A 15117-nucleotide genomic window follows, 5' to 3' on the forward strand; every position below is an offset into this window, starting at 1 on the left:
CTCTCGAGGAAGTGTTTGGCAGCGTCGGGACCGCGGTACACGTAGGGCTCGGGGGCGATGTGTTTATCTCGTCGCACCACAACATATGCAAAACTGGATGCCTCGTGGAGTTGGTAAGGGGTGGTGGAAGAAACTTCAGGATCGGGATCGCAAGTGGACAGGGGTTTGAGGAAGGCCTCGAAATCCGCGATGATGATAGCAGGGTGCTCCACCATAGCACCGTGCATGTGGAAACGCTCCACGGTGCCAGGTTTGGGCAAGTCTGCCACCCCCGGTTCGTTGGCTTTGCAGTAGAGCTTGTGGTTAGCGAGCTTCTCGGCAGCGATGTTGCGACCTCTGATGCGCTGGTAATCCTTCTGTTCTCGATTACGAAATTTAGACAAGCACCTGGGACAAACTTCTATGTGGGTTTTGTCTTTGCTCAGCTGACTCGAAACAAGCCGAGAGAGCGAGCGAATGAGGGTGTAATGGTGATGGGTCTCGTCCTTGATGAGCAGAAGATAAATTTCCTGCGCACTATCATCGTCTACGTCGCTCACCCGGATGGGGTACACCACATTTTTGTCGGTGAGGCCATAAACATTGATGGCCAACCGAGGGTTGTGTGTACGGGCCTCGAACTTGCGAATATCCGAGACCTCCACCGGGTAGTTGATCCCTGCCATCGCATCTTCCAGCTCTGGCTCGTAGGGTAGGTAGTGGTTAACTCGGTGTGGATGGTTTTTCCAGTCGACAGAGTGCAACGCTGCCAGCACCGACCAGAGAAAGCACTTGGCGTCACTGTTTTGAATGTTCAGGACGGCCTTCTTTTCCACAATCGCTTCTGGTAAGGGGACGTAGCTGGAGGCGGAGAGAGGCACAAACTTGGAAAGTTTGACGCCCAGTTCGTGAGGCTCACCACACAGCGAACCCCCCGAGCCCTTAGCTTCATGTTCTTCTTGCTTTGCCAGCAGCTCCTCGACAAACTTGTTGTAGATGTCCTCGAGGTTGTCGACATCCGCCAGATGCAGCGTCTTCGCCTTGGTGTTGTGGCAGAAGCTGTAAATTTCATCAGACGGCCTTTTGTACCAACAACGAAGCGATGCGTAGAATTTAGTGGAGGAGTGCGTAGCCAGTGCATTACTAAAAATAGAAACTATTTCTGCTCGCTTCTCCTCTAAAAAGCTACGCACGTCGCATGAGCCATCCGACAATTGAACGTAATCTCCTAATATTCCCCCGAAAGCAGACCGGTCTGCTTTTGGAGGCTTGACGCGTTTAGCGGGTGGTGCATTGATGGAGGCTGCTTCTGCCTTCCTCTTGGTGGAGGTCGAAGGCTGGGCCCCAGATGTATTTTTGCTTAGACAAGTAAGCTTATGCTTCTTGACATACGCAATTGTAATATGTTTATTGCATCCGGAACACAGTTCGGTGGCAGCCAAATGCTTGCCTGGCACGCAGGTGCGACAATGTCTTGCAAAATGTTTGCTTGATATGGCTGTTTTGCACACAGGGCAATTTTTCATGGAGCGCATTTTTTTTGGGTATGTTTATTTATATGTGATCTGTTGGTGGTAGAGTGTTGTCTTCCTCAAATATATGTTTTAATCAACCCTATAAAAATAAAAAAAATATATAAGAAAAATATGATTGTAGATAGAAAAAACACAATAAATATTGTATGCATGTGTAATTCTATTTAGCTTATTTTTGCTAGACACGAATCTTCTTCAGATTTTATTGCCCACTAATATATTTTTCTACCAATCTAGTAAATTGCACAAAAAAATTTGTTGTTGTTTTTTTACACAAGAAAATTAACAATAAAATTCTTTTTTTTATCGTTTCAGATGCTGTCGAAACATCAAAAACACATACACACACACTAGAAAAAAGCATGCAACTTTATTTGTAACACACGCACATACATTCTCCATCTTCATCAAAAAAATATTATAATAAACATAATTATTTTTATCTATATCTCACAATAAAACTCTATATCCAAAAATATTACAACATCAAAATAACACTAGAGTCGTTAGTACACGTTGCATGCATTACGGAGGTCCTCTGTAGGGTTTCATGGAAGTTTGGGGGAAAAAAAAACACGTGAAACCCTACAGAGGTGCGGTTATTTAGAGCCGCAGCCGTTAGAACCTTTTTTGGTTGGGCACCACGCACCCTGGCGGGGTTAGGGGCCAGGCATCCTAAAAAACAACAATTATTATTATTTTGTTTGTTTGCTTACGTCACAATACAGGCACGCGCGCGCGCACGTGTGTGTGGCACATCGTTCCCGAGAGAGGTTTACAAAAGCCGTGTCCGGATTGGCAAGCACTCCATCCCGTTCTCTCCCCGTTGCTCTCGCGTGCCGTCGAAGTCACGTCCAAGTCGTCCGAATCTGCATGTCCCCTTGTAGTACGGCTGTCACTTTTCCCGCCAGGTGTCAGCCCCGAACTTCACCCACCGCGCTCTGGGGCGCAAACAAACATGTCAATGATTTCCACCTAACTACTCATATTAAAAATATAACACGCTATTTTATCATTTTCAATTTTTCTGCATTCATTATCGATAAAATATTAAAATATAACTGAGTTTTACATCCTCTAATCAGTAAATGTTGCCTGTACAAAATAAAAATTAGAATATGGCTGCCAAGCGCAGCATCACGGCGAGTTCAAGCGTGCATCTGTCGCGCTTCTCTGCTCTTCCCTCCGACTCCACGTCTACCGCAAATTCGGACAACAAAAATTGGTTGAGTCCCCGGATGTAATGGTGCAGGTGACATCTGCTGCTGATTCGGACGCAACCCCGGCCACCTCCGCTAGTCAGTGTTGCCCATTCGTAGGTTAGCTTCGCTTGTAAAATATGGTGGAATATTCTTAAGGTGAGTTGGCAACACTGGCAATTAATGTTGCAGAACCCGGCCACCTCCATTAGTCAGTGTTGCCCATTCGTAGGTTAGCTTCGTCTGTAAAATATCATGGTAAAATATTCTTAGAGTGAGTTGGCAACACTGGCAATTGATGTTCTTGAACCCGTGCACCTCCACTAATCAGTATTGCCAACTCCCATTCGTAGGTTAGCTTCGCCTGTAAAATATCATATGGTGGAATATTCTTAAGGTGAGTTGGCAACACTGGCAATTAATGTTGCAGAACCCGGCCACCTCCACTAGTCAGTGTTGCCCATTCGTAGGTTAGCTTCGCCTGTAAAATATCATGGTAAAATATTCTTAGAGTGAGTTGGCAATATTAAACCGCAATTGATGTTGCCAGTGTTGCCAACTCCCATTCGTAGGTTAGTTTTGTCTGTAAAATATCATATGGTGAAATATTCTTAAGGTGAGTTGGCAATATTGAGCCGCAATTGATGTTGCCACTTTTGCCAACTCCCATTCGTAGGTTAGCTTCGCCTGTAAAATATCATATAGTGGAATATTCTTAAGGTGAGTTGGCAATATTGAACCGCAATTAATATTGCAGAACCTGGCCACCTCCACTAGTCAGTGTTGCCCATTCGTAGGTTAGCTTCGCCTGTAAAATATCATAGTGAAATATTCTTAGGGTGAGTTGGCAATATTAAACCGCAATTGATGTTGCCAGTGTTGTCAACTCCCATTCGTAGGTTAGTTTCGTCTGTAAAATATCATGGTGAAATATTCTTGGGGTGAGTTGGCAACACTGTGAGAAAATGGGGCTCATGCCTTACGAGAGAAATCCATTAAGGCAAGCCCCACCGAGCCCCATTTTCGGGCGTTGAACCCGGCCACCTGCTCTACTCTTCATGCTTTGAGATCTGTCCACATGACATGATCTAGCTTGTTCTTCGATCCACCAAGTTTTATCGTCGCAGCTATTGTAGTTTAGAAGATATCAATAGAGTAAATCAACATTGCCGACCTCCTTGGTGAAGTGCTTAGCACAGCGCTCTAAGACGCAAGGGGTCTCGGGTCCGAATCCCGTCCTGAGCATGGGTGTTCCTTGTGAGTGTCCCTTTATCAATTTAATGACGTCATCACTCGTCCTCACCCTCGCGATTAACCAAAAGTGACAGAAATGTAAAAAGAAAAATAATAATAAAGTACACCAAATCAATAAAACAATAAATAAAGAAAATCAATATTTTGTATTGTCTTGTTTATTTGGCTACAATACATTTGTTGTTGTTGTTGATTTAGTTTATTTTACTTCGCGTTGTGTGCCTCTTGGCTAATTTGCGAAGATGCGGGTGAATGATGAAATGATGAAATTGATGAATGGACATTCACAAACAACCAAGCCCGACCGGGATTCGAACCCGGGACCCTTGGCGTCGCAGCGCGATGTGCTAACCACTTTTTTTATTACCTAAATTAAGTATAAAGCACTAATAAGAAATTTGCATATCATTTCTTCCTTGCTTGGAGAGGAAATTTTTCGTATTGTTCTTGCAAGAAGATACTGAATTGTTTCTGAAAACTGCTCCCGTCATTGTGAAATATATATAATAAGTATTCTGTTATCAACCATTGTTCTGCTCGTTGTTTTGTTTGTGGAAAAAAATTGAAATCAGGAAAAACTATATCTGTATCCGTAAACTTTGCTAATGAGGTGCGGCATATACGACTGAGCATTGTTCGCAATTTGTTCCATGCCGTGGAGGAGTTTCGACACTTCGTTATCCTGTGGGCTAAAGAGTCAGGCACGTTGCATGATATACAGTTAGGAGAGTCACTGATTCCATATTGGTATGTCCTATCTCTTGTCACTATAACACGATGAACCACTTTGTACCATATTGATTGTCCAGCTTTTGAAAGGTGTTTGGCGGAGACATTTTCCCATATTTGTGGCCAATTATGTGTATTGAAATCCCTGACTATTCGTGGTACTGTGTGCTTGGAACTATTTATTTCACTATTAACTTTTTAACAGATGGTGTAATTGTCTCATGTCGTAATAACTGGTAGCATACCTGTAAAGCGATGTCCTTATAAAACAAAAACCTTTTGGGAATCCTTTGGATATCGATGGGAGCTTCTAATGGAATGTCCAAAATAAGTCACATTCTTCAAGAACATAAACACGCCAGGAGTCACGTTATTCATAAATTAACTTTAGATTCCGGTGAAGTTGTCACCAGCCCTCATAGTATACACGACAGGTTTTTGCAATACTATAAAAATCTTCTTGGTCAAGCCTTTAATCCAACAGAAATGCAATGTAATTTTTTGAACTACCTACCTGCATCACTGACAGAAAATGAAAGAACTGAGCTCACACTACCGTTTAGTAAAAAGGGGGTTCATGATGCAGTATTCAAAGCTCCGAGGAACAAAACTACAGCCGATGATGGATTACCATCAGAATAGGGAAGACCAGTAGCACGGGAGTTATAGTGTTAGTTCCCAAAAAGGCAAATCCAAAGTTCGTCACAGAATTTAGGCCAATTTCAATATTGAGTAGTGACATCAAACTTATAAGTAGGTGCATAAATCAGCGCCTAAAAAATATATGGTTAAACTTATTGGCAATTTACAGTTCGCATGTATTACGTCTCAAAGTATACATCACTTGCTGCAAACGATAAGAGACGTAATTATTACCAAACAAAATAAGAATGCATCAGAGGCAATTCTATCTTTAGACTTTTCCCAAGCATATGACAGAGTGATCCACGAATATCTGTACACAGTCTTAGAAGCATTTGGCTTCGGAGACACTTTTATTAATTGGATAAAAACATTATATAATCATATGCTGCTAAAACTCAAAATAAATGGTTTCTTGACAACAAGTTTTAAAATGCGACGAGGTGTACTACAAGGTAGTCCGTTGAGTAGCACATTGTACGTCCTCACAATAGCCCCCTTTTTGTTTAGTATCCAGCATCATTTACAGGGCATTTCTATGGCTTCCACCACAATACAAGTTGGCAGTTTCATGGACGACGTCACGATTTTTCTCAAGGATGAAAGCGATCTGTACAGTGTTAAAAGCCAAATACATACTTTTGAGCTCACATCAGGAGCAAAACTAAACAATCGAAAGTCATTCCTGATGCCCTTTGGCAAGGAGAATCCTTTCACAAACAATACGGAGATCCCTGTAGACAAGAAAATCAAAGTTTTAGGTATAAACGTCTATTCAAATATCGATGAAACGATCGAAGCCAGTAGTAAACTCATGTGCGAGAGGGATATTTTTGCATGATTATAACTGTCCACAAAAGAAAACTAAACTTACTTACATTCTTCAACATTACTAATCTCTAACTTCTGCCTATAATGCATTAACTATGCTTTCCACTAAATAAATCTGGGGTAAGCTTGTTACTCGTCGAAGATTTCCCTTTAATTTCATTTGCTGAATTACTTGTTAAACTAACCTTTGAAACATCTTGTTTTGGGGTACCAGGTTCTACTCTAAATTCGTTATGAACTATTGTGGAACTTACGCATTCATTATTTTTCTTCTTCTTTCTACGTAGCACCATGGACTCTTCCGCCACTGACCTTAACCTTGATACAGATCTTGACCTTGATTTCCTAGGAGAGGTAACTACTGGGAATTTTGCCTCCGCGAACAAAGCACTTGGGGGTGGGGGCGGGGGTATGTGATGCATCTCCTCCGAAGTGGTCAATGTTGGCTGCTCCATCTCTTCCCTTCCTGTTAGTGCATTCTTCACATTCTTCCTGTTGGTACCTGTCTCCTCGTCGGTGATTCTGGGGCTATCCATGTTCCCTCCATTGGTATCTCGTGACGCAGGGACTTCTGCAACTGATGGAGCTGAATCTCTCGGTTTAGTCCGTACGGGTAGCACAGTCGGTTCATATACCATCGGTACATTGTCAACGGGTATATTAACCGGCCCCCTGCGGGGATGGTTCCCAGAGGATCGACGCTTGGGACAGTGAGCCACTACGTGACCCTCTTCGGAACACGCGAGGCACGTACGAACCTGCCCAGGGTATGCTACCCAATAGGAGTCTCCATTCATTATTACATATGAGGGTATGGGTTTACGTAGTATCAGTTTGATCAAGACTCGTCCAGTTCGAGTAGGGTAAATGTGATCTGCAGAGTATGTCTCATCTTCAATTTTTAACACTTCCCCATAAGACCTCATGACACGACTTATCACTTCTGCACTTAATTCAATTGGGACTACATGGATTCTGACAATTACATGTGCTGGTGGGCCCATTCTACTTCAACTTTATGATAACCATCTACGTCACTATAGATTACCTCAGCACCAAAATCATTTAGTAACCGTTCTCCTACCACTTTTGTCGCAAATTTCACGTACAAACACTTACGAAAGTAATATATTTCAAAACTGAGCACTTGGTTCGTAGGCACTTGGTAGACATCATGAAACCATCGATGAAAATACAATGACGTAGGTCTCGTTTTGACATCAAGGAAAAGAAATTTCAAGGTGTTTTCTCTTTGTGTATTCATCGTGAACTATTTCATCGTATCTTCACTGGCTCACGGTAATTGTAGTCAAAACCTCGCTTGCACTCCAAAGGAAAAAAGAACTAACACAACACTGGCAAACCGTATATGGCCCTAGCTAACTCGGACAGTTCGATCACTAAGCCTTCTCACGCGAAGAGCGGAGCTCGCTACGAACTGATTCCTGCACAAGTTGCAGGCAGACTATCACCACTCGACCACAGGGTCGGGTTACAACACATTTGTTAATAAAAATTGCTGCTGTAACTATGACACGTTCTTTCATCCAAAGAACATTATTTAAATCAAACAACAAAAAAATGACATGAAGACTCGCAGCATTCACTTGATGCCTCTCAGGTTATGTTCGTTCGTTGCTCAAATATAATCAAAGTCAAGTATTCACTAAGGAAATGAAGTATATTTTACTTCTTAGGAAAATAAATACTTATGTGCATAAATCAATTGGAGTCAAAGAAGTAACAGCTTCTTACAATTCAGCTTCACCACTCTTTTTAACTCCCAAAGCCCGAGCTAAAGACAAAATACTGTCATTATTCCCATGGAAACAGCTCTTACAAGATATGTACATAAAGGTCAGTCACTATTCTGTGACATCATCAGTGATAGGTTTAAATGTTGAATAAGCACATACACCAAGTTAAAGAAACACTGGAGGGGGTTATAATCCCCACCAACCCCCTTGGGATTTCCACTGCGAGGTTGATAACAATTTCTTATTGGCTGAGAATGTGAGGACCTCTTCAAAGTTATCCGGAGGTCTTAAGGTGTCACTGACACACGTTTGATGGACAGCTGATAGAAGACCTCTGTGCTGTGGGATAATGAAAAATAACCACTTCGTAATATACACCGTTTGGTTCAGTGGCACTATTTCCTAAAATACATAACATTCTGAAAGTTTGGTTAGGATAAGATATTAAGAAACATAACGCGACATGTAATCGTTTCATCTAAAAACCGAAAATATATTTCAGATAATGTGCGCTTTCTAATTTCCTACACATGCCACAAGATTTCATTTCACCCCCTTTCACAATTAATATATAACTTATAACTCTTTTTTACTTACTTACTTACTTACTTACTTACTGGTCGGCGCTACAGTCCATGTAGGTCCTTGGTCTTCCTGACTACCTCTCTCCATTCGTCTCGATCCTCTACTTTTCTTCTCCATCCTTTGACTCCTAATCTTCTTAAGTCCTCTTCCACGTCCTCTATCCATCTTTTCCTGGGCCTACCTCTTCTCCTTCTCCCTTCCGGTTTTCCATTGAATATTTTCTTGACAACCCGTGCATCTTCCATCCTCTGAACATGCCCAGCCCATTGTATTCTACCCTGTTTGATCTTCACTACAATATCTGGCTGGTTAAATAATTCCTGTACTTCCATATTTGTTCTCATTCTCCATCCCTCTTTATCTCTTACCGCTCCAAATGTCCTTCTCAGTATTGTCCTTTCCCACCTTAACAACCAATCTTCCTCTCTTACCGACATCACCCAACTTTCTGAACCATACATTACTATGGGTCTTAATATTGTTGTATATATTTTAATTTTTGTATTCCTACTAACATTCTTAGATTTGAACACATTTTGCAAAGAAAAGTAGCATCGATTTCCACTTCTTATCCTTTCCTGTATTTCTGTAGCTGTCTTGTTATCTGCTGTTATTATTGAGCCCAAATATTTAAAGGCTTCCACCCTTTCATATTCTTTTCCATTTATTATTATGTAAGGTTCTCTTCTGCCTCTTTCTGGATCTTCCATCTTCATATATTTTGTTTTATTTGTGTTCACTTCCAGTCCTAGTTCTTGAGCTTTCTCTTCTAATACTTGATAACTCTCTTCCATAGCTTGCTTATTCCTTGCTATTAAAGCTACATCATCTGCATATGCTAGTATTTGTGTTAGTCTATTTAATATTTTTCCTCCAGGGTTGATTGGTAGTTGTCGGATTACTTTTTCCAATGCTAAATAAAATAGTATTGTAGAAAGTAAATCTCCCTGTCTCAGTCCTTTCTCTACTTTAAACATGTTTGTCATTTCCTGTTCTACTCTGACTTTACATTCCGTTGTCTTCATTGTCATTTTTGTCAGTCTTATCAATTTCCTTGGGATCCCAAATTCTTTCATTATACTGTAGATCTTATTTCTTTCCAAGCTGTCGTATGCTTGTTTAAAATCGACATATAGTTGGTGAAGTTCTTTTTTATACTCATAGAACTTCTCCAACACTTGACGCAGTAAAAATATCTGGTCAATCGTGGAGCGATTATTTCTAAATCCTGCTTGGTAATCTCCCATGATTCTTTCCATCCAATCTTCCAATCGTGTTGCTAGAATATTACCAAATACTTTATAAGTTCCATCCAGTAGTGTTATTCCGCGGTAGTTTTCACACTTAGCTTTATCCCCTTTCTTATGTATCGGGCATATAATTCCTACTGTCCAGTCTCTGGGCATTTCTTCTTTTATCCAAACGTCTTCTATCACTTCATATATGGCCTTCTTCACTCCTTCTCCACCATATTTCAACAGCTCCGATTCTATGCCATCTTCTCCTGGCGCTTTATTATTCTTTAGAGACTTTATTGCATCTTTTACTTCCTTTAAAGTTGGTATTATCTCTTCCTCCTCTTCCTCACTTATTTCTTCCTCTTCGTCACTTTTCTCCTCTTCTTTATCCTCCTCATTGGTTCCGTTAAGTAGTTCACAGAAATACTCCTGCCATCTTTCCATCATCTTTCTTTTGTCTCCAATGAGGTTTCCTTCTTTATCCTTGTAGAAAACCGCTCTGGGTTGGTATCCTTCCTTCAGATCTCTTGTTCTCTCATAGAACTTTCGTATCTCATTTCTATCTTTCATTTCATCTAACTCTTCTATTTTATTTCTCTCAAACTGTCTTTTCTTAGCTCTACATGTCTTATCTGCTTCTCTCCTCTTTTCTCTATATTCTTCCACTACTTGTCTTGTTCTCCGTTGAAGCATCCTTTTTCTGGCATCGTTTCTCTCCTGTATTAATATTGAGCATTCTTCATCAAACCTCTGTTCTCTCTTCTTGTTTTGTTTCTTTCCCAATGTATCCTCTGCTGCCTTACCTATTACTGTTTTTAGTATTTCCCACTTACATTCTAGTTCTCCTTTCTCCCATATATCCTTTTTGGTTTCTAGTGCCTCCATAAGTTTATCTTGGTATTCCTCTCTTACTCTGGCATTCCTGAGTTCCTCTACATTATGTTTCATGTTCTTACTTTCCTTTTTTGATCTTTTCACATCAATTTTCTGTCTATACTTGATTCTCACTAGATGGTGGTCTGTGTCACCATCAGCACCTCTACAACTACTGATCTCCATAATATCTGTGGCATGTCTCCTGTCTATTATAACATGATCTATTTGGTTTTTTGTGCGACCGTCTGGAGACACCCAGGTCTCCTTTTTTATGTCTTTTCGTGGAAGCCAAGTACTTTTAATTACCATTTCCTTACTGCTTGCAAAGTCTATCAATCTCATTCCGTTATCATTGCTTACTTCATGCAGGCTTTCTTTGCCAATTATGCTTCTGTACATCTCTTCTCTTCCTATTTTGGCGTTTAAGTCCCCTAATATGATTTTTACATCGTGTCTTTGTACATGATTTATTTCTTCTTCTAATTTTGAGTAAAAAGCATCTTTCTCCTCCTCCTCTGCTTCTTCTGTGGGGGCATACACACAAAACATTGTGATATTGAAGAATTTTGCTCTAACTCTGACTGAGCACATCCTATCATTAATTGCTGTAAAGTTAATAATACTTGGTTTAATAGACTTTTGGATTAGGAAACCTGTACCATTATTACCAGTTTCCCCTCCACTATACATCAGTATATGTTTTCCAGACGTTATCATTCCTTGTCCTTTCCAGCGTGTTTCTTGTAATGCTAACACTTTCACTCCATATTTTTATATTTCTTCTCTTATTTCTCTCAGCTTTCCTGGTCTCTTCAATGTTCTTACATTCCAGATTGCGAGCATTATGTCGGTTTTCCTTCTCATTAACCTTTTCTTTCGCCGGGTCGTCAACAAATTATCCGATCTCCTCCGAGGCAATCTTGTGGTATCCGTAACAAGTTCTTTTGACGGGGTAGGGGAGTTAACCCTACGCCCAACCCCCAACCTGGAGGACCAGGATTTATTTAGGGTTTACTCCCCTAGGTAGGTTGGTGTTGCTTTGCCTTCGGAGCCCTTCCTACCCCTTGGTTTTCTGTCAGGGTATCCTTCCCTTAGCCTTTGGGGATCCCTCCGCTCCCTGCAAGGCAGCAGGGGCTGTGCTTATTTAATGGCGGCACTTCTTCGCCATGTCACAGTGCTGTCTTTGGGCATTTCTGGGTTTTTATGGGAGTGATCCTGCCACAGATTACTCCCTCCAGACCCTGATAGCACTGCCGCCTCGGTCCGGGACTGCGTATTTGGTTATTCGCAGCTAACCATCATATCTGATGGCCATTCGCTATCTGCCACCTGCGACCCGCCCAGTAGCTGAGGCCCGCCCTGGGTCTTTTTTACATAAAAAGTATAAACGTGGGCCGACTCTTAAATGGGAATTTTCTACTGGAGGAAAGCGAGAAAGAATAGTTTCACTGAAATGACAGCAATATTAATACTATATCGTATAATAAGTCGCTCGGACTAGATCATCGGGATTTGGATCACTGGAAGGATATTCTTGTATTGAAGGTGTCATTGGCATTTCCGGCTTGCATGTCCTTCAGCAACCTACGGCTATTCTAAAAGTATTTCGCTTTTACCAACTAATAAAATGCTCACAGCACAGGAAAGATTCGCTTCTCGCAAATTGATTTGAACCGTGAGGAAGAGGTGAAATGTGTTGCAATGGCAAATTTGCAAGGTTGAAAACTATAACAACTTGAGTGCATTTCTATCCATGTGTCAGCTGAAGCCGTAATTAAGAGGATGGTTTCTGACGTTTATCATGTGATAATTTGCTCTAAGGCTAAGTGCCAGAAAGAACGTTTGGCTTAACTCAGCACTAACTTTCTCAAAACATCTCTGCTTTTGAAGAATCACTCTGATGCTATGACTTCTAAAATGCTAGACCAATTCGCCTTCGACTGTTCAAGCGAGTCTTCGCGTTAACAGAGTGTGGGAGAGAGAATTTGAGATAGATTGAGAGAAAGAGAGAGAGGGGGGGAGAGGAAGATATAGAGAGGTAGAAGAGAGGTAGGCAAAGATGGAGGGAGAGAGAGAATACCAGAGAAAAGGAGAGAAACAAACTGAAAGATGACAAAGGAAGAGAATGAGAGAGAGAGAGAGGGAGAGTACCATTGTGGGAGAGAGAGAAACACAGAATATCAACAAAGGCAGCGAGAGAGGGAGAGATAGATATTGTATCTAAGTGAGAGGAAGAGAGAGAGAGAGAGAGGGAGAGAGAGAGGGAGGGAGAGAGAGACAAATAGATAAATGAGAAAGGCAGAGAAAGAAAGAGGAGACGAATCGAGCGAAAGAGAGGGATAAAGAAAAGTGTAATGCAATGAGAAAGAGAAAAGAAGAGGACAGAGGGTATAAGAGAGAGAGAGAGAGAGAGAGAGAGAGAGAGATTAAAAGAGATAGAAAAGGAGAGAAGAAGAGTAGAAATAAATAGAGAGAAAGCAAATTTTCTCCTTTTCATTTGCACAATTAAATCGACACGTCTGCAATTGCAAACGTTATCTGTGTGCAGGTTCATCAGTGAATTAATCCCTAGTCTTTAACTCTTTTGAAAAGATGGGGGGGCTGTAAGGGTTTAGGAATGGCATATGTCTCCTTTCTTTCTTAAAGCATCCATTTCTATATTTTGCCCTCTTTACTTGCATTCGAGTTCCTAAAAGAGGTCATTTCCCCTACAACGCCAATGCTGACAAAATTCACCTCATTCACAGCTACGGCCACACTGACCTACAACTGTGTGTGTGTGTGTACCCTGTGATTACACTGGTGCTGATCAGACCACTTCCACGAGTGGCCGAGATGATGATTGATTCATTGAGTTTTTGTTTCAAGTCCATTTTATACACAGTAAGGCTAATCGGGACTGGACCTACAGTTTAAAGTGGGAACCGAACTACAATGTGCATCCACCGGGTATCGAACCCGGAACCCCTTGATTACAAGGCGACGACGCTATCAGTACGCCATCGGGGAGGCCAGCCGAGATTTTGAATATGTAGGGCCCTCCCCCCATATGCCTTTACTGCACGGGGTAACTTTATCTTAGATATATAATCTAAACAGTTTTGTTTACTGATCATTAAGGAAACTGCAAAGCATAAAACTTATTTTCTCCATTTTTGAAAACTATGAATTTCACAATGTTTTCCTTGACTTTGGAAATAAGACCCATAATATTACTTCAGAATATCAATGTCCTGTTAATTTCCAAAACTTATCACAGAATAAAAGCACGATGAGATGATGTGTTTTCCAAAGCGTTTATTATATTTTCAAGAACTTCTTTGAAAATAAAAATGCGTTGCTTGAAGGAAAAATACATTAAAAGGGTTTCCCCGTGGCTCCAGTCTGTCTCCTGTCGAACTATATTATATACTTACTTTGCTCCTTGTGGTGTCCGATGTCCTTCGACGGTATATAATCTTCATCCCTACGTCCAACCAATCCTCTTGCACGTTGAATCTCGACTGAGCCATGGGGAACCCTCAACAGAGGAAGAATTAAGCGCATTCTTATATCTCTAAGTGATCCCTGTCCACCAGACGAGGCTCGTTGACAAAGGAGCTACCGGAGAATGACGGTAGAAGTTGCACTCCTCCGTGGAATGGTATTTTATTTCGCAAATATCACAACTGAAGCTCAAAAGTTAATATTTCTAGCCCGAGAAATTGGTTTTGAAAACAGTGCAAATCGAGACAACAGCAAAAGCCACGAACAAAAGGACTTCGAACAACAATGAATCCAATGTTCTCTGATTGGTGGCACTGGAGTACTTTTTTAAATAAAAAATCTAACACGTAAACACTTTTTTAGCTTTTCATACCACTGAGGGAACAGCGTTTCCCCACCCGAGATGTCATGCTGCAAACAATAGACGCTCCTTCATGGATATTAATAAACACAGAACTGTCCAGCGTCTTCCAGTGTGGCAGAGTTTCATGAATATGGCTGGGGATTACATTGAGAGAATTTTGAAGTCTGCAGGTTTTGCAATAAATGGTTTGTCATGTATGGATGTGTTGCCACTCAGTTTGCGCATTACCGGGGGAGGGGGGGGGGAGCCAGGGTGTGGCTAGACGCGTCCATTTTACTAGCTCTCGGCATCTTCAAGGAAGCCTCGTTGCCATGTCAACGGCAGTCAGGTGGCAAACTCATAAGGAGAGAAGTGGCTAACTCCAGAATCGCCGTCATATTCTTGTTCTCCTCCGTGGCTTTGCGGTCTAAGGCACCTTGCTTTGGACGGCGGCTGCGGGACGGCTGGGTTCGATCCCGGGTTGAATCGGTACTAATTTTTGCCTGTGTATAGGGCTGGAGGCAACCCACCATCGTGAGGAAATTGGGGAGCTACGGGTGAGTAGCGTAAACCGGTCTCTGAAATCTCCTACAACGATTGGGGGTTAGACGTTCTAACCACACGTCACCCCGTTACCGGTTGAAGAACTCCACACCTGTAGGT

At 41.6% G+C, this 15117-nt stretch overlaps 1 protein-coding gene across 1 annotated transcript in view; it reads right to left on the minus strand.

Moving 5' to 3' along the window:
* The window catches only part of LOC146003486 (uncharacterized), a 51580-nt gene extending 37409 nt beyond the window's left edge, over positions 1 to 14171 (minus strand). Inside the window, exons 1-2 of the mRNA XM_083141776.1 lie at positions 14042 to 14171; positions 10121 to 11056 (exon numbers count right to left, since the gene is read on the minus strand). Coding sequence (XP_082997902.1) covers positions 10121 to 11056; positions 14042 to 14171 — 1066 coding nt within the window. The remainder of the gene's footprint in view (positions 1 to 10120; positions 11057 to 14041) is intronic.
* Between the last annotated feature and the right edge of the window lie 946 nt (positions 14172 to 15117).

The sequence above is a fragment of the Lepisma saccharinum genome, chromosome 20, assembly GCF_977018435.1.
Source record: "Lepisma saccharinum chromosome 20, izLepSacc3.1, whole genome shotgun sequence".
In the NCBI taxonomy this organism is placed as follows: domain Eukaryota; kingdom Metazoa; phylum Arthropoda; class Insecta; order Zygentoma; family Lepismatidae; genus Lepisma; species Lepisma saccharinum.